We start from the raw sequence: 25706 nt of genomic DNA, 5'->3' as shown, positions 1-25706 counted from the left end.
AAGGTGGTCAGCAAAGCGATCACCCAGTCAGCATTTTGTCTCTCCGATATAGAGGAGACCACATTGGGAGCAACGAATGCAATAGACCAAATTGAAAGAGGTACAAGTGCTTAATCTGAAATGAGTTTTTGGGGCCTTGGATGGTGAGCATGGAAGAGGTAAGGAGGCAGGTGTTGCATCTTCTGCGATTGCATGGGAAGGTGCCGTGTGTGATGGGAGAGGTGTTAGGTGTGATGGGAAGGTGTCGTGTGTGATGGGAGAGGTGTTAGGTGTGATGGGAAGGTGCCGTGTGTGATGGGATAGGTGTTAGGTGTGATGGGAAGGTGCCGTGTGTGATGGGATAGGTGTTAGGTGTGATGGGAAGGTGCCGTGTGTGATGGGATAGGTGTTAGGTGTGATGGGAAGGTGCCGTGTGTGATGGGATAGGGGTTAGGTGTGATGGGAAGGTGCCGTGTGTGATGGGATAGGTGTTAGGTGTGATGGGAAGGTGCCGTATGTGATGGGATAGGTGTTAGGTGTGATGGGAAGGTGCCGTGTGTGATGGGATAGGTGTTAGGTGTGATGGGAAGGTGCCGTGTGTGATGGGATAGGTGTTAGGTGTGATGGGAAGGTGCCGTGTGTGATGGGATAGGTTAGGTGTGATGGGAAGGTGCCGTGTGTGATGGGATAGGTGTTAGGTGTGATGGGAAGGTGCCGTGTGTGATGGGATAGGTGTTAGTGTGATGGGAAGGTGCCGTGTGTGATGGGAGAGGTGTTAGGTGTGATGGAGGAGTGGACTAGGTTGTCCCGGAGGGAGGGAATGATCTCTGTGGAATGCAGACGGGGGAGGCATGGGAAGATGTGTTTAGTGGTGGCGTCATGATGGAGTTGGCGAAAATGGTGGAGGATTATTCTTTGCATGTGAAAGCTGGTGGGGTGAAAGGTGAGAACAAGAGGGACCCTATCCTTGTTCTGGGAGGGGAGGGAGGGGGTGGGGGTCGTGGCGCGGGAGATGGACCGCACAATGTCAAGAGCCCTGTCAACAACTGTAGGTGAGAAGTCACGGTTGGAGAAGAAGGAGCACATATTAAGAGCACCACTTTGGAAAGTGGCCTCATCAGAACAAATGCGGCGGAGGCGAAGGAGCTGAGAAGCAAAGGTGAAGGACTTATTAATGGGGATTGTTGATGGCTAACAATGGGTGTTGTGTAATAGCAGGCTGTGTGATAACAAAGAGAGAAAGTGAGGGCTGCAGATGCTGGAGATCAGAGCTGAAAATGTGTTGCTGGAAAAGCGCAGCAGGTCAGGCAGTATCCAAGGAACAGGAGAATCGACGTTTCGGGCATAAGCCCTTCTTCAGGAACAAAGCTTGGTTGTGGGGATTGGGGTAAGGACATGGGAGAGCTCAAGTCCTAAAGTTATTGAACTCGATATTAAGTCCAGAAGACTGCAGGGTCCCCAGGTGGAAAATAATTTGTTATTCTTTCAGCTTGCGTTGAACTTTGCTAGAGCAGTAAGCCTGAGACAGAGATGTTGACCAGGGAACAGGGTGGCATGTTGAAGAGAGGATATGAGATAGCCTTGGCCGATAAGATTAAGGACAATCCAAAGAGACTGTACAAGTACATTAAGAGCAAAAGAACAACTAGAGAGAGAATAGGTCCCCTTAAGGACAAGAACCTCAGGAGGAGGCAGAGATTCTAAATGAATATTTCATGTCAGATTTTACTGTAGAAAAAGAAATGGAGGCAAGAGAGCTTGGGGGAATAAATATTGATTAGAATAGATTAGATTCCCTCCAGTGTGGAAACAGGCCCTTCGGCCCAAGCAATCCACACTGTCCCTCCGAAGAGTAACCCACCCAGACCCATTTTACTCTGACTAATGCACCTAACACTATGGGCAATTTAGCATGGCCAATTCACCTAACCTGCACATCTTTGGACTGTGAGAGGAAACCGGAGCACCCGGAGGAAACTCACGCAACCACGGGGAGAATGTGCAAACTCCACACAGACAGTCACCCGAGGCTGGATGTTTTGAAAACAGTTCAAATTACAAAAGAGAAAGTTCTGAAGGTCTTAGAAAACATAAAGATGGATAAATCTCCAGGACCTGATCATGTGTACCCCACAACATTGTGGGAACTTATGGAATAAATTGCAAGGCCCCTCGCTGAAATATTTATGTCATCTATAACCAGGAGTGAGGTGCCGGAGGCCTGGAGCGTGGCTAATATTTTATACTTTATTTAAGAAAGCTAAAAGGAGAAGCATGAGAACTACAGACCTGTGAGCCTGACAGTAGGGGTGTATGCTGTTGGAGGTGATTCTGAAGGATAGGATTACATGCATTTGGAGAGGCAATGAATGATTAAGCAGAGTCAGCATGATTTTGTGCAAGGGAAATTGTGTTTCACAAACTTGATTAAGGTTTTTGAGGGCGTAATCAAGAAGATTGGTGAGGGCAGAGCAGTCAATGTTGTTTATATGGACTTTAGTAAAGCCTTTGACAAGGTTTTGCATGGTAGACTAATTAGTAAAATCAAAACACATGGGATTCAAGGTGAGCTTGCTAATTGGATACAAAATTGGCTTGATGGTAGGATAAGAGGATGGTAGTGAAGGGTTGCTTTTCAGACTGGAGGCTTGTGACCAGTGGTGTTCCACAGGGATCTGTACTGGGTCCACTTCTATTTGTCATTTATATAAATGATTGGGATGAGAATATCAGAGGCAAGGGTAGTACGTTTGCCAATGACACCAAAATTGGTGGTCTCGTGAACAGTGAAGAAGGTTATCTAAGATTACAAAGAGATCTTGATCAATTGGGTTAATGGACTGAGGAGTGGCAGATGGAGTTTAATTCAGATAAATGTGAGGTACTGCATTTTGGTAAAACAAACAAGGGCAGGACCTGTACAATAAATGATAGGGCCAAGGATAGTGTTGTAGAACATTTGGTATGCTTGCCATCATTGATCAGACCTTGCAGTATAGCAGTTGGGATCTCAGGTTGTACAGGATGTTAGTGAGGCCTCTTCTGGAGTACTGTGTGCAGTTCTGGTCATCTTGCTAAAAGGATATTATTTAATTGAAAAGGATTCAGAAAAGACTTACAATGATGTTGCTGGGAATGGAGGTTTTGAGTTATATAAAATAGGTTTATTGGCTGGGATTTTTTTACTGGAGCATGAGAGGTTGAGGGGTGACCTTATCGAGGTTTGTAAAATCATGAGGGGTGTAGATCAAGTGAATAACAAGGTTCATTTCCTAGGATGGGGAAGTTCAAAACTGGGGGGCATATTTTTAAGGTGAGAGGAGAAAGATTTAAAAGGACATGAGGGACAACATTTTTACACAGAGACTGATTTGTGTGTGGGATGAACTGCCAGAGGAAGTGGTGGATGCAGGTACAGTGACAACATTTAAAAGACATGTGGATAAGTACTTGAATAGGAAAGGTTGGAAGAATATGGGCTAAATTCAGGCAAGCGAGACTAGTTTAGCTTGGTTCTGGATTAGTGTTGCTGGAAGAGCACAGCAGTTCAGGCAGCATCCGAGGAGCAGTAAAATCGACGTTTTGGGCAAAAGCCCTTCATCAGGAATACAGGCACTCTGTTTATATTAAATCACCAATTCTGTGCATTGACAGAATCATGCTGCAGTGCCACTGCAAGGCAGTCTAACCTTCAACCCAGTGGATAGCAGTGGTCCAGGAGTAGAAGGAATACCAATGTATGGATAAATTCACAGTTCATGAGATTCAAACTATGCTCACTTTGGAGGAACAGACCAATCACAACGCAGTCAAATCAGTCAAGAATCTCAAATACCTGTACCAAATGGATTTACTGAAATGTTAAATATGATGCAATTTTGCATCTTAAAAATGATGCAACCCAGTTTATTGATCCTGCAAAGAAGTGCAGTATGCATGTTCTCCAGAAACTTTTGAGTGGATCTAAACAAGATGGACTGATTTGGTACAGTTCAGAAGTCTATCACAAAGATTGAAGTGGCTTCATCACTAGTGTCTTAAAGAAAGAGTAGAATATGCCTAAATCCAAGGTGCTTCAAACTGCAATTAAAACATATCTACACAAAATACCAGTTCTGGAAGAATTAAATCCTAAACATTCCAGAGCAATTTCTTTAGAAAACCTAAATGGGAAGCATGGCCTCAGGTCTATCCTTTTAACAAAAGAATCCCAAGAGCTTGCAACATTTGGATCATACTGTTTCCAACAGTTACTCTTTGAGCTTTCAGCTAAGACATCTACCATCAAAATACAATAGGATTATTGAGAATGTACCTGGTTTTGTTTGCATTACTCATGATATCGCAATCATGAATAAGACCAAAGTAGACCATGACCACAATCTTCATCTACAGGTGACAGCATTGTGTCAAGTATTGTTTGATATCTCCACAAAGTGCTAGGTCAACATCAGCTGGATAAATTTATTTGGTTTCATTTAGTCCATCCATGGAGCTAGTCCTGGTCCAAGGAAGATCAAGGTGTTAATCAAATGCTGACCCCACAGGATAGAGAAGATCTGTAATATTGTCTCAGAGTATATTCTCAACTTTACAGATGCAGTATTTTCACTTAGAGATTGCTCAAGAGGGTGTCTCTGTTAAGTGGGTGAAGTGACCACCAATATATTTTAATTTCTATCAGGTTCTATCAATAAAATCTTGCTGATCGCCATACTACACCCTCAGGAAAGTCATAATTCTCAAAATGGATACATTGCAAAAAGTAAATGGGAACATGGGAGAAAACTCTCCAAAGGTTGGAGTCATTCCTGGAACAAAGGAAGATGTTTGTGTTCTTTGAAAGTCAGTCATTTCAACTCTGCAGGTATTTTACAGAGTAGTGTTCTAGACCCAACCATCTTCAGCTGCCTCATCAATAATAAGGTCAGAAACAGGGTGTTTACTGATGATTCCACAATGTTCAACATCATTTGCAGCTCTTCATACTAAAGCAGTTCAAAAGCAGCAAGACCAGACAATATCCAGCTTGAGATGACATGTGGCAAATAACATTAGTGCCACAAAAATACCAAGCAACAAACATTTCCATCAAGAAAGAATCTAACCATCGCCCCCATGACAAAAGCTGCAAAAGCAATTCAGAGACTAGGAATTCTGTAACTCACTTGCGAGTAACTCATTTGATTGTCCAAAGCCTGCCCACCATCTGGAAGGCACAATCAAGTGTTGGATGAGTGCAGCTTTCACAACACTCAAGAAGCTTGACATCATTCATTAGAAAACAGCTCATTCTATTGGCATCGCATCCACAAACACTCACTCACACCATCCCTACAATGCTAAATAGCAGCAGTGTGCACCCATCTGCCCAGTGTACTGTGGAAATTAACCAAGGCTCCTTAGATAACACCTTCCAAACCAATGGCAAGGACCATCTAGATGAGCAAGGGTGGCAGGTAGATGGGAAAATCACCAGCTATATAAACCTCTCTGTTCCACTCAACTACCTGACTTAGAAATATACTGTTATTTCTTCAATGTCTCTGGGTGAAAATATAGGAACTCCCTCCCTAATGGTATTGTTGATCTACCTATATCAAATGGACCGTAGCAGTTCAAGAAGGCAGCTCACCATCACCTTCTTAAGAGCAATGCGAGGTGCTGCATTTTGGGAAAGCAAATCTCAGCAGGACTTATACACTTAATGGTAAGGTCCTAGGGAGTGTTGTTGAACAAAGAGACCTCAGAGTGCAGGTTCATAGCTGTTTGAAAGTGGAGTCACAGGTAGATAGGATAGTGAAGAAGGCGTTTGGTATGCTTTCCTTTATTGGTCAGAGTATTGAGTACAGGAGTTGGGAGGTCATGTTGCGGCTATACAGGACATTGATTAGGCCACTGTTGGAATATTGCATGCAATTCTGGTCTCCTTCCTATCGGAAAGATGTTGTGAAACTTGAAAGGGTTCAGAAAAGATTTACAAGGATGTTGCTAGGGTTAGAGGATTTGAGCTATAGGGAGAGGCTGAACAGGCTGGGGCTGTTTTCCCTGGAGCGTTGGAGGCTGAGGGGTGACCTCATAGAGGTTTCCAAAGTTATGAGGGGCATGGATAGGGTAAATAGGCAAAGTCTTTTCCCTGGGGTCGAGGATTCCAGAACTAAAGGGCATAGGTTTAGGGTGAGAGGGGAAAAATATAAAAGAGAGCTACGGGGCAACTTTTTCACACAGAGAGTGGTATGTGTATGGAGTGAGCTGCCAGAGGAAGTGGTGGAGGCTAGTACAATTGCAACATTTAAGTGGTATTTGGATGGGTATATGAATAGGAAGGGTTTGGAGGGATATGGGCCGGGTGCTGGCAGGTGGGACTAGATTGGGTTGGGATATCTGGTCGGCATGGACAGGTTGGACCGAAGGGTCTGTTTCCATGCTGTACATCTCTATGACTCTATGACTGTAATTAGGGATGGTCAATAAATGCTGGCCTGATGAGTAACCCCCACTTCAAATAAATCAATAATAAAAAAAACTTCTTTATTTCAAAGTTTAAATTCTGTTTTCTTTAATAATGGTTAAACTTTCTGGACTCATAAAACTTGCTGAGTCTGATCACATCATCAAATTTCCAGAAGTTTCTGAACACCATGCATTTTGTCGACATTACAGCTAAAGCAGACATCAAGGATTTGGAGACTGCTTCCTGTCAGCTCCAGACAATGGAGAACATCAAGACCTATTATGCTAAAAATATTCACCAATTCTATACTGCAAACGTATCACCTTGCAGTGAAAACATGAATGATGGAGGTCAAACTACTCTGATAGCTTAACAAACATTGGTTCCTACTAAACCAGAACGACAATACTTGAAATGTCTTTCTTTCTCATATGACAAAAATCTGAGCTTGCTGAGTTGCTTAAATTCTGGAATTCAAAGGGAGGTGCTGGTTGACCTTCATAGGAAAAGCAAGACTCCACGTTGAGTTAGTACCCTGTGTCACACCTTCCACCTCTGTCTTCTAGTTGCTGGATGGAAAGAATCCTACAGTTTGCCTGCGAGAAGAACATTTCTGGGACCAGGTTACTGTGGAAAATGTTATTGAATCCTGATCCTCCAGGACATTATAGCTCAAGGGAACTTTTTTAATATCTCTGGATTTGTCAAAACCTACAATCTATATCTTATCTCTTCTCCTGTCCTGTCTTCCTTAGTTTATCAATTACTTGTGTGTGTGAATAGAATAGCAATGAATATTTTGTTAATGAACCCTACCATTGACTTCATCTTGAAGGTTTTTTTAATGTGGGTTTATTACATAAATTGGAAGTCAAAAACTGACTTTTGTGGAACACCTTAAGGGCTGTGAATTTAAAAAAAGTTCAAACAATACCTTAATGTGTCGGAGGTTAAGAGGGGAAAAGGAATCCTAATTTAAGTTCATCATATCCCTTTTTCCATGACAAGATGCTTTCTAATTCCGCTCCCTCTCACTACATCAAGATGCAGGTCCGAAGTCCACAGCTCGGGTTAGAAGAGCCTACATTGTGTTTATCCTTGTTGACCTGGGAGACTTGGGCAGTCATCCCCTGATGCCTTAGAGATTACAAGTGGAGGAAGTGGAGGAGCCAGGTACCTATTGAGTCTCCACAGAGGAAACCTTTAGGGTGCCTTTGTGTTTGCTGCTCCACCATGTGTGTGCCCGTTGGCACCGACCCATTTCTCTGAGCGGTAAGGACACCTGGCATGAAATCAAGGTCCCTTGTACCCCGGTAATCTTCTTATTAATGCTAACAATGACTAAAACAATGAAGTTTTGGTCTGAGTGTGTATTTGCAGACACTGAGCATTCTGCTGGACCAGGATCTCCACAGTGGTTTCCAAGATTTCCATGGAGTTGCCAGATGCTCACATGCTGAAGCCAATGCAGTAGAGAATGCTTGTGTGCTCCTTTATCCATTGATTCACTTTACTGACTGCATCTGACAATGTTGCCTGATTCCTCTGTGTCTGCCTCTGCAGACTGACCAAGTCATTTATGGCTAACTACAAATGCGTGTCTTCTGCCTGTGCCAGAGATCTCAGGTGTTTAATCCTCGATCAGTTGCAGATATGTATTAGTATTGTGTGTAACACATTGTGTCTCCTGAGTCTCATCTTAGGGTACCCACTAAGAGGGAAGTCTTTAAACTGGTGGAGTGTGCAGGTGAAGGTCTTGCCAGTGTACTGTCCAAGAGTTGATTGTCTTCCTCCTCAGAGGTGGTGGTGTAGCTGAGGGTTTTTTGACACTGGTCACCATGTGGAACTTCTCTGGGTGCCCTCATAAAAAAAGAGCAAATTAGTTGTTGGAGATAGATTAAATCTTGGCAGATAAAGAATGAATTAGAACTACTGGTGGAAATGGGAGAGCAACACAATATAATGAAGCTTACTGTGTTGGTTGCCAATGGTGTCATGCTTTCCTTATAAGAGTGGTTCTGTTTTGTTCCAGCCAGATCCAGAAGTTTTTCCTCATAGGGAGTGAGAGCCTGATGTCAGCTGAGTTGCAGACTAATATCTCCTGCAATGAAACAAAGAGTGAAGTTAAGTATGATGCAAGTGGATGCAAGAGCAGTTAGTGGTGATCCATGAACAGGAGAGGAGACAGAAGGCAAGAGGGTTTATCATTGCAGAGGATGAGGTGGGCAAGAGCCTTGAGTAAACATGAATCATGTGACACTGAGGGTTGTTGTCAATCAGCCTTGGTAAGATGTATGTACAGTGGCATTGCTATCATGAATGCTGTCTCTTGGAGGGTGAGGTGGAAACGTAGAAAACAGAAAAAGGCCTTCGGCCCACTGAGCTTCTTCAGCATTCAAAATGATCATGGCTGATCCTCTATCTCAATGCACCACTGTTGCTCTCTCCCCAAAATATAGGAGTAAATTACTGCAGATGCTGGGATCTGTACTGAAATGAAAAAATGCTGGAGATCACAGTGGGTCAGACAGCATCCATGGAGAGAAAGCAAGCTAATATTTCAAATCTAGATGACTCTTCATAGAGCTGACGTGAAGTGTAGAGGGGGCAGCATTTATATAATAGTTGGGGGGTGGAGATTGGAGTGTTGGGGGAGAAAGGATGTTGATAGTTTAGGTGATGTGATTGGAATGTGAGAATGGCAGAACAATGGTGTGTCTAACTGCCAGACTGGAAAGAACAGACAGTCCCAATGGAGTGGGCGGCGAGGAGAGAGGACCTCGTTTCAGGGAATGCTGCAATGCTCCAACAAATAACAACAAAACTTGAGCAGCATCTCATCTTCAGACTAGGCACTTTATAACCTTCTGGGCTCAATGTTGAGTTCAACACTTCAGATTGTGAACCCATTCCTGCCCTATATTTTAGCTTTGCTTGTTACATTAGCTTGCTTTCTCTCCTTGGATGCTGCCTGACCTGCTGTGATCTCCAGCATTTTTTTGTCTTCAGTTGCTTCCCATAACCATTGACATCTTTAATCTGTAGAAATCTATTTTCTAACAATATTCAGTGACTTGGTCTCCACAGTTTTCTGTTGTAGAGAATTCCACAAGTTCACCATCCTCTGTGTGACATTTCAACTCAATCCAAAATGGCCTAACATGTACCCTGAGACTGTGATCTCCTTTGTCTAGAACTCCAAGCCAAGGAAAACATCATCCCTGCATCCAGGCTGTCCAACCCTGTCAGAATGTTATATCTTACCTTGATCTACAAATTCTTATTCTTCTGAACATGAGTGAATGCAAGCTCAGTCGACCCAATCTCTCCTTATACAACAAACCTGTCATCCAAGAAGTCAGCCAGGTGAATCTTTGTTACACTTCATCTATGATAAGTATATTTCTTAGGTAAGGAGACCAAAATGGCACACAACTCCAGGTCTCAAGAATGCTTGTACATCTATAGCAAGGCTTCAATGTACCCATACTCACATTTTTTTGCATGTTAAATTGCTGGTTTATGCCCCAATTTTAGTGGTTTAGGCCCCAATTTTAGTGCTTCAGATCACATTTTGTGTGGTTGAATTACTAGGACTGACTTTTAATTACTTGATCTCGCTAATCTATTTTAAATTCCCATTAAATGTCTTTGTTTTATAAATTCTCAATTTGGATAGATACTTCTTCTGAAATATGAAGCACACTAGCTTTCAGAGCGACGCTCCTTCATCAGGTGATTTTGGAGGGCTCAATTGTAACACAGAATTTATAGCAAAAATTTGCAGTGTGATGTAACTGAAATTATACATTGAAGAATTGATTGTCTGTTAAGCCTTTCATCTGTTAGAATATAGTGATAGTTTCATTTCTTTCATGTGTAAATCACAAAACCCTTTTTTTTAAAGTTGCATTCTCGGGTCAGCTGTTAACAATGGTGATAGCTAGACAATATGTTGAAGGCGTTAGCCCCCGTGTTCTCCGTCTATGACCTGATGTTTAGATTGATTCTAATCTAAAAAGTGAGATAATGGAGTTTTATATAAATTCATGCAGTTTTTGAGCTCAGAGTTCTACATGAATGTATGCAGTTTTTGAGCAAAGTGCAATGCAACTTTGTAAGTACAAAAAAATTCACCACACAAAACATATGTGTGCATGTGGGTCTTTGTCTTTCTGTGTGTGTGTGTCTGCCTGGGGTGCAGGTTGTGAGTGTGAGAAAGTGTGTGTGCGTAGTGAGTGCAGAGTGTCTTAAGTCTGTGAGGGGGTGCATGTGTGGGAGTGTGTATGTCTATAAGGGTGTGTGTGGGTGTCTGTGTGTACTGTGTCCGTGTGTATGTGAGAGTGTGTGTGTGTAGTGCAATGGTGATCACCTGTAATGTGACATGAACCCAAGGTCCCGGTTGAGGCCCTCCCTATGGGTACCGAACTTAGGTATCAGCCTCTGCTCAGCCACTTTCCTCTGCTGCCTGTCCCGAAGTCCACCTTGGAGGATGGTCACCCGAAGGTCCGAGGCTGAATGTCCTGGACCACTGAAGTGTTCCCCAGTTACATTGCACTTTGCTCAAAAACTGTATACATTCATGTAGAACTCTGAGCTCAAAAACTGCATGAATTTATGTAAAACTCCGTTAAGTCACTTTTTAGATTAGAATCAATCTAAACATCAGGTCATAGATGGAAAACACAGGGGCTAACACCTTCAACATATTGTCTCGCTATCACCATTGTTAACAGCTGACCCGAGAATGCAACTTTAAAAAAAGGGTTTTGTGATTTACACATGAAAGATGTGAAACTATCACTGTATTCTAACAGATGAAAGGCTTAACAGACAATCAATTTTTCAATGTATAATTTCAGTTACATCACACTGCAAATATTTGCTATAAATTCTGTGTTACGGTCGAGCCCTCCACAATCACCTGATGAAGGAGCGTCGCTCCAAAAGCTAGTGCTTCCAATTAAACCTGTTGGACTATGACCTGGTGTTGTGTGATTTTTAACTTTATACACCCCAGTCCAACACCGGCATCCCCGAATCATGTCTTCTGAAATATGTGTTAGATTTTCTGTTTGTAAAAGGAATGTCCCAAATCCCACAAATCATTGTCTGCATCTCTGTTATTATATTGCACCTTCTCAAACAAGTCGCCAATACAATTACAGTATAAACTGTGCAGTACTTGCCAAAACGAAGCAATTGTAGTCTTCCTGATATAGGTGGCAGTAGGCTTGGAGTTGTGGGGTTTTACTTTCTTTATGTGACTCTTCACGCAAGCGATTTTATTGCTGGTAATTGCATTTCATTTATGTTCCGTGAAAAAGTAGACAAATGAATAGGAAACGCCGTGTGAAAGTAGTCTTGAATTTAATATACTTAGATCCAAGTAATTGATTTTACAATCGTTCAATTCAGTGATTACAGAACGGTGTATTCTCAATTCATAATTGACATTTCAGTGCATTTCACTGCCTTTCTTATCCGTTGTTTGACTTGCTTCTCCCATTCAAATGTGATGCATTCACTTGCCAATGAAATCCAGGCTTTCTCAAAGGCTTCGCTCAAGAAACAGAGCACCAGAGTAACAACCATAACTGGGAAAAGACTTATTGAAACGTTGAGAGACGCTCGAGTGCAAATTGTTGAAGATGCTCAACAAACGGATGGAGCTTGCGGTTATGTCGAGGACACCAGCCTTGATCTGAATATTGGTGCTGTCAAACCCTGGCTAATGCTCGGTGAGCTAACATGAACTAATATTCTCTAAAGCTTCTGTTCATTGTGCTATGACTGTTGCATCATTTTCGTAGAGTTGTTACATTAGTTTTGATTACTGAAGGGGAAAAGTAATATATTTAATTTTTTTTTAAAACTTCATTTAGAATATAATTGCAGTAATGTCGAGTTATCAAAGAAAAAGGATACTGTAAAATCAGAAACTCAAATTTCTGGGCACTAACCACTTAATAGGATAGATGCTCGTAGACATTAGGGTCATTATACTCTGCTGTACAGGTACAGTCTATGGTAGGTAGACCTCCTAAGTTAAGATTTTTAAAATTGTACAGGTTACCTGTGTTTTTGTAGTTTGCATAAGTACTATAAGTAAAGTGTTATAGAACATAAAACGTTATGGCGCAGTACAGGCCCTTCGGCTCTCGATGTTGCGTTGACCTGTGAAATTACTCTAATGCCCGTCTAACCTACAGCATTCCATTATTATCCATATGTATGTCCAAAGCCCATTTGAATGCCCTTAACATTGGCAAGTCTATCACTGTTGCAGGCAGGCCGTGCCATGCCCCACTACTGTCTGAGTAAAGAAACTACCCCTGATATCTGTCCTAAATCTATCACCCCTCCATTTAAAACTTGGTCCCCTCGTGTTAGCCTTCACCATACGAGGAAAAAGGCTCTCACTGTCTACCCTATCTAACCCTCTGATTATCTTATAGGTCTCAATAAGTCACTTCTCAACCTTTTTCTCTTCAACGAAAACAGCCTCAGTTCCCTTAGCCTTTCCTCGTAAGACCTTCCTTCCATACCAGGCAACATCCTACTAAATTTCCTCTGAACCCTTTCCAAGGCTTCCACAGCCTTCCTATAAAGCGGTGACTAGAACTGTACGCAATACTCCAGGTGTGGCCTTACCAGTGCCTTATACAGCTGAAGCATGACCTTGTGGCTTAGAAACTCAATCCCCCTACCAAAAATCGCCAAAACACCATATGCCTTCTGAACAACCCTTTCAACCTGGGTGGCAACTTTCAGGGATTTATGCACCTGGACACTCTGTTCATCTACACTGCCAAGAATTTTACCATTAGCCCAGTACTCTGCATTCCTGTTACTTCTGAAATGAACTACCTCACACTTTTCTGCATTAAACTCCGTTTGCCACTTCTCAGCCCAACTCTGCATCTTATCTACATCCCTCTGTAACCCACAACATCCTTTGGCACTATCCAAAACTCTGCATCCCTTAGTGTCATCTGCAAATTTACTAACCCATCCTTCTACGCCCGCATTCAGATCATTTATAAAATGACAAACAGCAGTGGCTCCTAAACAGATCCTTATGACACACCACCGGTAACTGAGCTCCAGGATGAACATTTCCCATCAACCACCACCCTCTGTCTTCTTTCAGCTAGCCAATTTCTGATCCTAACCGCTAAATCAACTTCAATCCTGAAACTCCGTATTTTGTGTGTAATAGCCTACTGTTGGAACCTCATCAAATGCCTTACTGAAGTCCAGATACACAACATCAACCGCTTTACCTTCATCACCTGTTTTGTCAATAAGGTTGGTGAGGCACGAGCTACCCTTCACAAAATGGTGTTGACTATCCCTAATCAAATTATTCCTTTCCAAATGATTATAAATCCTATCTCTTCTAACCTTTTCCAACACCTTACCCACAACTGAAGTAAGACTCACTGGTCTATAATTGCCAGGGTTGTCCTGACTCCCCATCTTAAAATAAGGAACAACATTTGCTATCCTCCAGTCTTCTGACATTATTCCTGTCGACAATGATGACAAGGATCAAAGACAAAGGCTCTGCAGTCTCCTCCCTGACTGCCCAGAGAATCTGAGGATAAATCCCATTCGGCCCAGGGGTCTTATCTATTTTCAGATCTTTCAAAATTGCTAAAACCTCCTCTTTGTCAACCTCAATCCCACCTGATGTAGTAGCCTGTATCTCCATATTCTCATTAACATTGCCCTTTTCCAATATGAATACTGACAAAAAGTATTCATTAAGTGCTTCCCCCATGTCCCCAGATTCCACACACCACTTTCCACTACTATCTTTGATTGGCCCTAATATTACTCTAGTCATTCTTTTATTCCTGATATACCTATAGAAGGGTTTTCCTTGATCATATCTGCCAATGACTTCTCATGTCCTCTCCTGACTCTTCTTAGCCCTCTCTTTACATCTTTTCTGGTTAACTTATAAATCTCAACCCCCCTAACTGAACCTTCACGCCTTAGCCCCACATAAGCCGCCTTCTTTCTCTGGACAAGAGCTTCAACTTCTTCAGTAAACCATGGCTCCCTCTCTTGACAACTACCTCCCTGCCTGTTAGGTATATACTTATCAAGGACCAGCAGTAACTGTTCCTTGAATAAGCTCCACATGTCAAGAGTGTCCATCCTCTACAGTTTCTTTCCTCATTCTATACATCCTAAATTTTGCCTAATCATCAGAATTGCCTTTCCCCCAAGTTTTGTTTTTTATTAAATTTTATCGTCCTTTCTGCAAGGATAGTACTTAACCTTCTTTCAATATTTACCCATAGTCTAAAACTTAGAAGGCAATATAATCATAACCTCGTTCTTCCTATAGGGTCATATACTTAGAAATGATTTACTAATTTGTGCAGTTTCATTCACAAATAAATGTAAAATACCATCAGGGATTATTGTGGTCCAAATTTATCTGATTTATTTTCAGTGTACCAGACTTTCCTGCTGTTGTGGTATTACATCATGAGAGTTAATTTACAGAACAATTTTTAAAAGATCCTGTTGACTCAGTTATTCTGTTGGTGTCAGTACCTGGCATGAGTTTTCTGTATTTAATTAAATGTACATTTATTTATAAGATTTCAGTTTTAAAAAATCCTTGGTGACTTTCATAATGTGAACTAATTGTTTTAAATTTAGCTCGGTTTACACTTGGAAGTGGTGATTAGTATTTGTCTCCCTCATTACTGATTCTTCTTTTTCAGCTGGATCTACTTTCAGCTTGAGTACAATAACATGGAAAGTCTATCCACCACTTAAGCCTGTTGGTGTTAAGTACATCCACTGCATAAAATTACCAAGTAGAAAATTGTTCTCCCTTCCAACCCTTTTGGCATCATGTTACTGTTTAGATCAGTTGATTTCCATTTATAAAAGAAAGCTGCATAAGGTACCCTGAATAACTTTATCCTAGTTTGTTTCCATACGGCTATTGACATCTTATTCTACTCTCCAATTCTCCAAAATTAAGAACATTATTGACTCTTCTTTTTTATTTAATTTTCTTCCAGCATCCCAAGATGTGGCCCATGACTATGAAAAATTAAAAGATTATAAGGTAACATGAAAATGCTTCAGGGTTTAGGTACTGTTTCAGTAAAAGAAACTCTTGGTCAGTGAAGTAGTGCTACAGAACAAGACTTATGCATATGCTTACTGAATGGTACTAAAGTGCATTTCTGTCAGAAAGCAGGGACTGCTCCATATGTAAAACTGGTTGTGAAATCATTACTCAAGTTGGCTTTGAGCAGCCAATACAATTTAGCACCTGTGATGCCTGGGAACAAGTAAGGTTGTCAATTATTTCAGCTGCAGTTGCTGAGTAGCTTCAGGAGAGTCAGGGCAAATTTTAAAAAAATTATACCCCAATCAAAATGTGGAATTATTGTGTTAAATTAATAACCTTAGCTCCTCTGAAGACTCAACAATTAAAGGTGTTGCCTAGTGTAGTATTGTCACATCGATGACTATGTTTCCTTGCAATAATTGATTAATAATGAGTGAGGTAATCTTTGCTGAAGTGCTGGTTCAGCAATGGATCCTGGCATTCTTTAGCCGAGGAGTTGAAGAATGTTCCAGTTTCTCACTTCTAACTGCTGCTCATTACAGATATGAGTACTTCCTTATTTCCTTGAAATAACACAGAAAATTCTGGAAAAACTCAACAGGTGAGGCATCATCTGTGGAAATAAAACTTGATGTGAGTGTTTTAGGTTGATGGCTTTTCATCTCCTTATTTCTCTTAGTATTCACACCTCTCAGCCTACCTCCAGCCTTGGCTCCTGGAAAAAAGTCTGCTCCAGATAACTTAGCTGGCCTTCCACATGTTAATAATGTTACCCAGGAAACAGCTGTCATTTCTGCCTTTCACATCTCATCTTCTTCAAGTTGCTCAACAGCTCCCACCTTCGGTTCTTATTTACTGCAGCTCTCACCTTTTAATTTAAGACTCAGACGTTTGAGTATACATCAATTACATGAATAGTTTTGTCATCAAACTCCCTTCTACCCCAATACTCCAATAAAATGGGGATGGAGTAGGGTTTCAGAACCCGGGGCTTATCTGCTCTGTCCATTTTTCTTTTTTTTCCTTTTTTTTTAACCCTTGTTGAAGAGCTTGATCATGGTGGGCTCAAGATGGTGGCATCAGAGGCATGTTTGGGTTCCCGGCAGCTTCTACATCATTGAGGTGGTTCAGCACTGACTCATGGCAACTGCAGTGGAGGTGGGTTTGGATTCCCGGCAGCGTCTGCATCCAGTGCAGGTTCTTGGAGGTAATGGTGGAGTTGAGTTTGGGCCCAGTACCAGACCTGGTGGCATCATCATCAGCGAGATGGGCCCGAAGCGGATTCACGGCGGTGGTGGAGTTGGGTGTGGGCCGGTGCGATACCTGGCAGCATCAGAGACAGCTGCATTTGCAAGGTCCATCGAGGACTCATAGTAGTGTGGATGTCGTTGAAGGCTAGATGGCGGCGAAGAGTGGCAACTTTAGTTCCAGTGGGAGAGCGGTAAAAGGGACTTGTGTCTGAACACCAGGCCCATGATGAAGCAATTAATAAGAAGGACTGTAAAGTTGAACACAAGTTTTACTTTATTTCTTCATGTGTCTGCCTTTTTCTCCTATGTTTTGGTTTACTTTTGTGTTCTAAGTTGGTGCCAGAAGTGACGACACTATTCAATAGATTTCACTGGATTTTGTAACAATATTTGTGACAATAAACAAATCAAATCAAATCATATTGGTGCCAGTACACCATGACTTGAAACTCATTCTGCCCACACCCATTTGATTTGATTTATTGTAGTCACATGTACCTAAGTACAATGAAAAGTTTGTGAAAAGCAGGGAAGAAGCTGACTTTTAACCTATTGGTGCGTGTGCTCAAGCTTCTGTATCTTCTGCCTGATAGGAGAGGTTGGAAGAGAATATTACTGGGGTGACGTGGGTCTTTGATATTGTTGGCAGCCTTTCCGCAGCAACGAGAAGTGTAAATGGAGTTCATGGATGGGAGTTTGGCTTCCATGATGATCTGGGCTGTGTATACAACTTTCTGTAGTTTCTTATGGTCCTGGGCAGAGCAGTTGCCGTACCATGCCATTTTGCACCCAGATAGAATGGTAAAACTTGGTGAGGATCATTATGAACATGCCTTAGGAAAAAGAGGCATTGTTGAGCCTTCTTAACTGTCGCTTCTGTGTGGGAGATCCAGGACGAATGATTGGACGTCACTGTTAGGAATTTGACACTTCTGACCCTCTCTACCTCAGCTGCGTTGATACAGGTAGGCATGTGTCCTCCTTTCTTCCTGAAGTCAATGATCAGTTCTTTTATTTTTTCAACACTGAGAGAGATTGTTATCTTTGCACCATAACCAACATGGATGATAATAACTGGATATCTCCCCTCCCAACCCAAGTTCTTTACCCGCCTCATGGAGATGTCCATAACCCTAGCAATGGGCAGGTAACACAGCTGTCAAAACTCCCAGTCATAGCTGCAGAGAACAGGTTGTATTCCCATATTTATACTCTCCTGTTTCGTCTGCCATCTAAATAGCTCCCCGTGCCACAGTGCTGTGGTCAATTCACTCATTCTTCTTGCAGTCCCCACTCATCTGCACAGTTTGTACAGACCTCATTACTGTTGGACAGTTGCAAGGTCCAAAGCTCCACAATTGTAACTCCCAAGTTCTCATTTCTATCTCACCTGCAGTCACACCCTCCTGTCTCTAATCATAGATCAATTTTCACTTCTGTAGTCTGAGAGGTGTGACCACCTCCAGTGCAGTGTCCATTTTACTTTCCCCTTCTCTGATGTTTTGCATTCTGGAATTCTGGGTAGTGATGGTAGAAGCTCCAATCTCTTTGCATAATATGACTGAGCAGGAATCTCTAACCATGTTACTGTCTGCCACTGGCATGTGTTGGAAGGACTTGCAAATTGATACCAGATTGATTTATTGTGTTATGAATGAACTGTCCTTTGCTGTCAAGTCCTGGTGTGGGACTAAAATCCAGAACTCTGGCTCAGGGACAAGAATTCTACCTCTGTGTTACCAGTCTTCCTACTCCACATCAATAGCAACTTAAAAATAATGGTAGTATCCATGGACAGGTTGTCTGTCATGATTTCCTATGCTACAAGTACCTGAGCAAATTGTATGTAAGTAGTTCAGAGACAGTTTTCTTTCATTGTGGAAGAAAAGGCTACAGGCTGAGTGAATTGGTGTGACTTGTGCATTTGCCAATATATTATGGATACTTTACTTAAGCCAGACAATTTGCTTTTCTGTCAGATGAGAATGATACAGATGGAATTTAAGGTCGATCATTGAACTTTATATCAATTAATTCTAACTTTTCTTCTCTCCAAAGATTTCTCATATCTTGAATGTGGGATATGGTGTTGAAAATGCATTTCCATGTGAGTTCATTTACAAAAGTATTACCATACTGGATATCCCTGAGACTTGTATAATCTCATTCTTCCCAGAATGCTTTGAATTTATTGACCAAGCAAAGGAACAGGTGAGGAATATAGGTGGTAAGGAGACAATATTAATTCCTTGTAATTAGAACATTTGAGATAAGAAAGTGACCTATTAATAAAATATACAAGTATTTTAAATTGTTGATGTGCCTGCTATGAATAATTTATTCCTTTTTCCACTGAACAAGACTTAGTTTTCCTTTTGACAAAGGAATGCAAATAGGGAGAAATTGACTCCACACATGCACTGTTGACCAACTGTGTTTTATTATTTATGGCTGGATGCCATTTGAAAGGGCTATTACTCTTTTTTTGTAGTGTCTTTATCACCTTTTGATGTCATGACTGGCAGTATGAAACTGTCATGCAGACTTAAAGTTGCTGGATTCATTTATAAACCTGCATGAGGAACTAAATATGATGGCCACTCCAAAGTGACAATCGTGGTTGAAAAGACAAGCAATAGCAAATGATACAGAGAATGTTTCCATAATAGGATAGTTGTATTTAATTTATTGGGATGCAATATCGATTCTCAACAAATATAAACTGTACAGCATCAAACTGGTCAAGGCTGGTTTGAATGTTGTACTTTGTTATTCATTTAAACTAATCAATCTCTTATGGCATTTGGTTCTGACTCATTTATCTGTCAATATCATGATAGTGCAATTCTATAAGTATTTACACACCACACTGCTTCCTTGTCTCTTTTGATTCTGCATTCCTCTGGTTTTTCTTGCTGTTTTTCCACTCTACTAGATTAGATTAGATTAGATTAGATTACTTACAGTGTGGAAACAGGCCCTTCGGCCCAACAAGTCCACACCGACCTTCTGAAGAGCAACCCACCCAGACCCATTCCACGACATTTACTCCTTCACCTAACACTACGGGCAATTTAGCATGGCCAATTCACCTAACCTGCACATTTTTTTGGACTGTGGGAGGAAACCGGAGCACCCGGAGAAACCCACGCAGACATGGGAGAATGTGCAAACTCCACACAGACAGTTGCTTGAGGTGGGAATTGAACCCGGGTCTCTGGCGCTGTGAGGCAGCAGTGCTAACCACTGGCTCTTTTTGTTTTGGATATGAGATGTTGGGTAATATGACAGAAAAGTAATAGGTAGATGGCCATTGATGATATTTTTAATTAACAGGTCTAGTGCATTGATTTGATAGGGACGTGAGGCGAGAATAGATGTAGGCCCCATTCACCAAGACAATGTTGCCAGAATACAGGTCAGTAGATAGTAGGTGGAGTGGATTAGGAATTGAGAAAAGCTAGAGTTTTGCCTTGCATTAATTTGTGGCAGGTCGAGAATTGACCCGGTGAAATGTTATGGAGCGTGGGCAGGAAGAAGAGTTAAGGCCAAGATGAGATCAAGCATAATCGTAACAAATCGCAGAAGAAGCTCGAGGGGTTGAATTGCCTCCTCCTTCTCCTAGTTCTTATGTTCTAATGAAGATGGGAGGTAGGTACAGAAACTGTTGGCAAAATTTACAGCTTGGCTTTTGGGTTTTTGATTTGGGAGAGAATCCAGACAGAGGTATGTTAGGTCTTGAGCTATGGACCGTGTTAGGTCATTGAACGATACTGGAAAACCACATGAAGAACTGTAACTGCTTGGTTATATACCTGTTTCCTCAGCCATATTCTTTCCTATTACTAATCAATTCTCTTTCCTTCCTTTCATGACTTGTAAGCTGCCAGCTCCACCGATTCTGCTCCAGTCCAGTTTCCCCCTCCTTACTGATATCTTCACTGACCATTTTGCCTTTACCATACCTAACACTCTGTTGCTTCCAGTGATGTCATCTGATCTCTGAAGTTCTCTTTTACCTTTCATTTCCTCCTTCTCTCTTGTCCCTTGAACACTTCCCTTTTGTGCTCAAATATTTTGCCTTTATTTTGTTTCCTTACAGATCCTGCCCTCCCCCAAATACATCTTGTAACTTTTCATTACTTCTCATTCCTAAATATTCCATTCATGATAATGACATGCTTGAACTTTCTATAAGCCTGACTTGAAATTTTAACTGAAAAGGATGGGAAACATAATGCCAGAATAACCAATCTGTTACTGGTGCTGAGCCCTTGACTAGACGGCACTAATTAGATTGCAGCCTTGAAAATAATTTAGACTGAGTTGGATCATGAGTGAGAGGAGGTAGAGAGGACAATGTAGAAAGCGAACACATGTAGGGTCCACTACTTTTTGAAATTTATATAAATAATTTGGATGTGAACATAGGTGATATAGTTAGAAAGTTTGCAGATGACACCAAAATTGGAGGTGTAGTGGACAGTGAAGAAGTTTACCTCCGATTACAATGGGATCTTGATCAGATGGGCCAATGGGCTGAGAAATGGCATATGGAGTTTAATTTAGATAAATGCTAGGTGCTGCATTTTGGGATGGCAAATCTTAGCAGGACTTATACACTTAATGGTAAGGTCCTAGGGAGTGTTGCTGAACAAAGAGACCTTGGAGTACAGGTTCATAGCTCCATGAAAGTAGAGTTGCAGGTAGATAGGATAGTGATGAAGGCATTTGGTATGCTTTCCTTTATTGGTCAGATCATTGAGTACAGGGGTTGGGAGGTCATGTTGCAGCTGTACAGGACATTGGTTCGGCCACTTCTGGGATATTGCATTCAATTCTGGTCTCCCTGCTATAGAGGATGTTGTGAAACTTGAAAGGGTTCAGAAAAAATTTACAAAGATGTTGCCAGGGTTGGAGGATTTGAGTTATAGGGAGAGGCTTATTAGGCTGGGGCTGTTTTCCCTGGAGCATTGAAGGCTAAGGGGTGACCTCATGGAGGTTTATAAAATCATGAGGGGCATGGATAGGATAAATAGACAAAGTCTTTTCCCTGAGGTTGGGAGTCCAGAAGTAGAGGGCATAGGTTTAGGGTGAGAGGGGAAAGATATAAAAGAGATCCTAGGGGCAATGTTCTCACACAGAGGGTGGTGCATGTATGGAATGAGCTGCCAGAGGAAGTGGTGGAGACTGGTACAATTGCAACATTTAAAAGGCATCTGGATGGGTATATGAATCGGAAGGGTTGAGAGGGGTATGGGCTGAGTACTGGCAAATGGGACTAGATTAGGTTAGGATATCTGGTCGACATGGACGAGTTGGACCGAAAGGTCTGTTTGACTCTATGACTCTAAGTAGTTGAGGAGTGAAGAATGGGCAAGACATGAAGGTAGAGGTGTTGGAAAAGGTTTCAAACTTAGTCACAGATGTGTTGGAAGTGCTATTTCTCGGCTTTGGTGGCAGAAAAGTAGGTTCAACCAGTGAGAAGCATGTAATAAGCAGGGGAGATGCCACAAGGATTGCTGGTAGGAGGAAGCAGTCTGTAGGATAGTGAGAAGCAGAAAACATTGATATTGGAGGAAAACTGGTAGGGGAGATCAGTGCTAAAGAGTACTGATTGGTAGGAAGAAGGCAAGGATAGGTAAGGGAAGGTCACCCACAATTAATCTGGTTAAGTCTGGCCATTCTAATCTAAACATGCTAAACAGGAAGAAGTTAAAAATCACACAACACCAGGTTGTAGTCCAACAGGTTTAATTGGAAGCACTAGCTTTTGGAGCGCTGCTCCTTCAGGTGGTTGTGGAGTACACAGTTGTTAAGATAATTGATTGTATTCCACAACCGCCTGATGAAGGAGCAGTGCTCTGAAAGCTCGTGCTTCCAATTAAACCTGTTGGACTATGACCTGGTGTTGTGTGATTTTTAACTTTGTACACCCCAGTCCAACACCAGCATCTCCAAATCAAAACAGGAAGAAAGCAGAGGAGAAAACACCACTTCACTACCTATCCCCAGTGTCATTCATTGTTCTGAGTTGGAAAGAAATCCAAGGGACTGAAGTGAAGCATTAAAGTTTGTTGTTTTAGAATTCATGCAACTTCATTGCTCATTTGGAATGCCAAATTTAGATTAATTTTTGTTTATTTTGCATTTTAATTTTTAATTAATTTTGGTACAATTTGGTATTCATGGTACAAACTGTTTTTTATTACAAGTAGTATTTGTGGACACAAGCTTAAAAATAAAATGGAAAACACAAATTGATAGCTATTTATCTAGTCCAGGGATCCAGTAGGAGTGTTTTGGATTACTCAGGTAAAACATCAAAAAGTAAATCCAAAAACTTATTCAAAATTCAAAGCAAATAGGCACTCCATTTTCAGTGAGGTGACATCAAGTTATCAAATGGCATTATTCTTGGATTAAATCAAAAAGTTGATGGACAGCATCAATATTTAATAAAATAATACTTAGAACGGAATATCATAGCTTTTATATAATTTAGAATGCTCTGAAATAAAGACGTTTAATCACTTCTTCAGTGAAATTTGCATGCAGACTGAAAACTTCTCTCAGTATTTAAAATCCTATGTATAGTTGAGAATGTATTTTGAAGATTCTGAAAATTGAGAACATTATTTAAGAACCTAAGTTACTTTTTTAATTTGATGTAAAAAGTTTTCAATATTATATTGAATATTAATCATTTTCAAACATTTTTATGTGAAAAAATAATTTGTCTTGTTTTTCACTTTTCCTTTTCAAGAATGGGGTTGTGCTGGTTCACTGCAATGCTGGAGTGTCACGTTCTGCATCTATAGTAATAGGTTATCTCATGTGGGCATATGGACTTAGCTTTAAGGATGCTTTCTCAACTGTGAAGAATGCAAGGCAAGCTATCAATCCTAATCCTGGTTTTATGGAACAACTAAGGAATTACCAGCCAAAAAAATGAATAAAGCAATATGGTCCTGAATGAAAAGAACTGATAACTTTATGGAAACTAGCAAAGCTATGGTGAGATTAGACATTTGGAACCTTTTTTAAAATTCATTATTGGTAATATTTTCAATGCTAACATATGTTGTCAGCAACAATATTTGCATTAATGGTTGTTTGGATGCTGCACATTTACAACTTATGAAAATTGAATGGACTAAAAGGACACACTATATTGTAAACTCAGTGTCCTAACTATGAGATATTAGAATATTGTTATACATTAAAAGTAATCTAAGCTATTTTGTGCACATCGTTGTTTGCCTTTGAAAATTGTGGATCACTGTAACTTAAATATTGTATAGTTGTAAGACAGTATTTATATGGTATGTAATACTTTATGACAACATAAATTCTAATAGAGATATTGCAAAGCACTTGATGTCAAAGAAAGAAAATCATCTTGAATTTGTATAAAATAAGTTTTAAAGTAGAAATGGTTAAAAACCTAAATGCTGTGGAGACGTTCTAATGCAGGAATATCTATTCAGATTGCTTCTGCCATTGGAATCGGCATTTGAAATGAAATTCTGTTTACAAAACAGATCTTATTTATTTTCGGACTTTTAAAAAAGAAAATTCACAATATATTTCCTATCTACATTTTTAATCTGCTTCTGGGGATCTTCAAATATACAAGTGCCTATATCACTTGAAATGGAAATGAAAAGATGGATCTGTTCAAAAAACACTTGAATTTCATTTCATTAATTAGTATAGCTTGCAACATTGTGATGAAACTGTATTACAGTGTTACAAAATGATGTCTGTAAAACCAATAAAGCAGCTACTTGGTTTCTTATTACATTTTCTGCAATAACTGCTTGCTATTTTTGTGGAATCTGTGAATCTATTGTTCAACTTTTTGGACATTTTTACATGGATCTTGCATTTGCCAATAAATTGTTCATTTTCTATTAGATTTTAGACAACTGCAACTATTGAAGCAAGCATCTTTATACTCATAGAAAATAGCAGCAGAAGTAAGCCTTTCAGCTCTTCCGTCCTGCTTCGCCATTCAATATAATCATTGCTGATCATCTAACTCAGTACCCTGAACCTCCCTTTTTCCTGACCTTTTGATCCCTTAGAACTAGGAGAAAGTGAGGACTGCAGATGCTGGAGATCAGAGCTTAAAAATGCGTTGCTGGAAAAGCACAGCAGGTTAGGCAGCATCAAAGGAACAGGAGAATCGACGTTTCGGGCAAGAACTACTATGTTGCTCCTTCTTGAAAACATCCAATGTTTTAGCCTCAACCGATTTCTGTGGCAGACTCTGTAACCTTAGACTTTGACCCTTTTGAAGTCTTCAGTCATTGGAAACATCATCTTTCCTGCAATTACCCTTTCTATTCTTATTAAACTATTGTAAGCTTCTATGATAATCCCCCAACATTCATCTCAACTTCAGTGAATATAGTCCCGACTGATTCAGATGCTCTTTATATTTCTGGAATCAGTCTGGTAAATCTTTGTTCACTCCCTCCATAGTCAGAACATTCTTCACATGAGACCAAAACTGAATACAGTACACCAGGTGTGATCTTAGCAAGGCCCTGTACCACTGCAGGAAGGTACCCACTGCTCCTTCCCTTGAATTCTGGTGAACAAAGACACCCAGGTGTCCTTGCAACTCAACTCCCCTTCCCAATCTACCTTCAATCAGACAATAATGTCTTGATTTTGCTAGCAAAGTGGATAACCTTACACTTATCACATTTTCTGCTTCTGCAATGTATTTTCTCACTTACTCAACTTGTCCAAATTACATCAAAGCAGACCCTTCGGTCCAACTCATCCATGCCGACCAGGTTTCCTAAATTAATCTATCCCATTTGCCAGCATTTGGCCCATATCCTTCTGAACCCTTCTTATTCATATATCCCTTCAATGCTGTAATTGTACCAGTCTCCAC

The 25706-nt window shown here is 40.8% G+C and overlaps 1 protein-coding gene across 1 annotated transcript; it reads left to right on the top strand.

Annotated features, from left to right (window-relative positions):
- The first annotated feature begins 11709 nt into the window (after window positions 1-11709).
- Window positions 11710-24595, top strand: dusp19a (dual specificity phosphatase 19a). Its single transcript, XM_043693452.2, has 4 exons — window positions 11710-12174; window positions 15487-15533; window positions 18851-19003; window positions 23559-24595. Exons 1-4 carry the CDS (start codon window positions 11952-11954, stop codon window positions 23745-23747), a joined length of 612 nt encoding a protein of 203 aa, XP_043549387.2. The 5' UTR covers window positions 11710-11951; the 3' UTR covers window positions 23748-24595.
- Window positions 24596-25706: the final 1111 nt, after the last annotated feature.

The sequence above is a fragment of the Chiloscyllium plagiosum genome, unplaced genomic scaffold (genome assembly GCF_037043375.1).
Source record: "Chiloscyllium plagiosum isolate Xiang-an unplaced genomic scaffold, Cpla_swu_hap1 HiC_scaffold_7, whole genome shotgun sequence".
NCBI classification, from domain to species: domain Eukaryota; kingdom Metazoa; phylum Chordata; class Chondrichthyes; order Orectolobiformes; family Hemiscylliidae; genus Chiloscyllium; species Chiloscyllium plagiosum.
Note: the sequence above shows the minus strand (reverse complement) of the source record. Positions and strands in the feature narration are given on the sequence as shown.

Bases quoted from the DNA above. Each gene is read 5' to 3' on its own strand.
- dusp19a (XM_043693452.2), top strand. From the start codon at position 11,952: ATGCATTCACTTGCCAATGAAATCCAGGCTTTCTCAAAGGCTTCGCTC. The intron at 12,175-15,486 runs GTGAGCTAACAT...ATTTTCTTCCAG, and splicing joins CAAACCCTGGCTAATGCTCG to CATCCCAAGATGTGGCCCAT. The intron at 19,004-23,558 runs GTGAGGAATATA...TTCCTTTTCAAG, and splicing joins TTGACCAAGCAAAGGAACAG to AATGGGGTTGTGCTGGTTCA.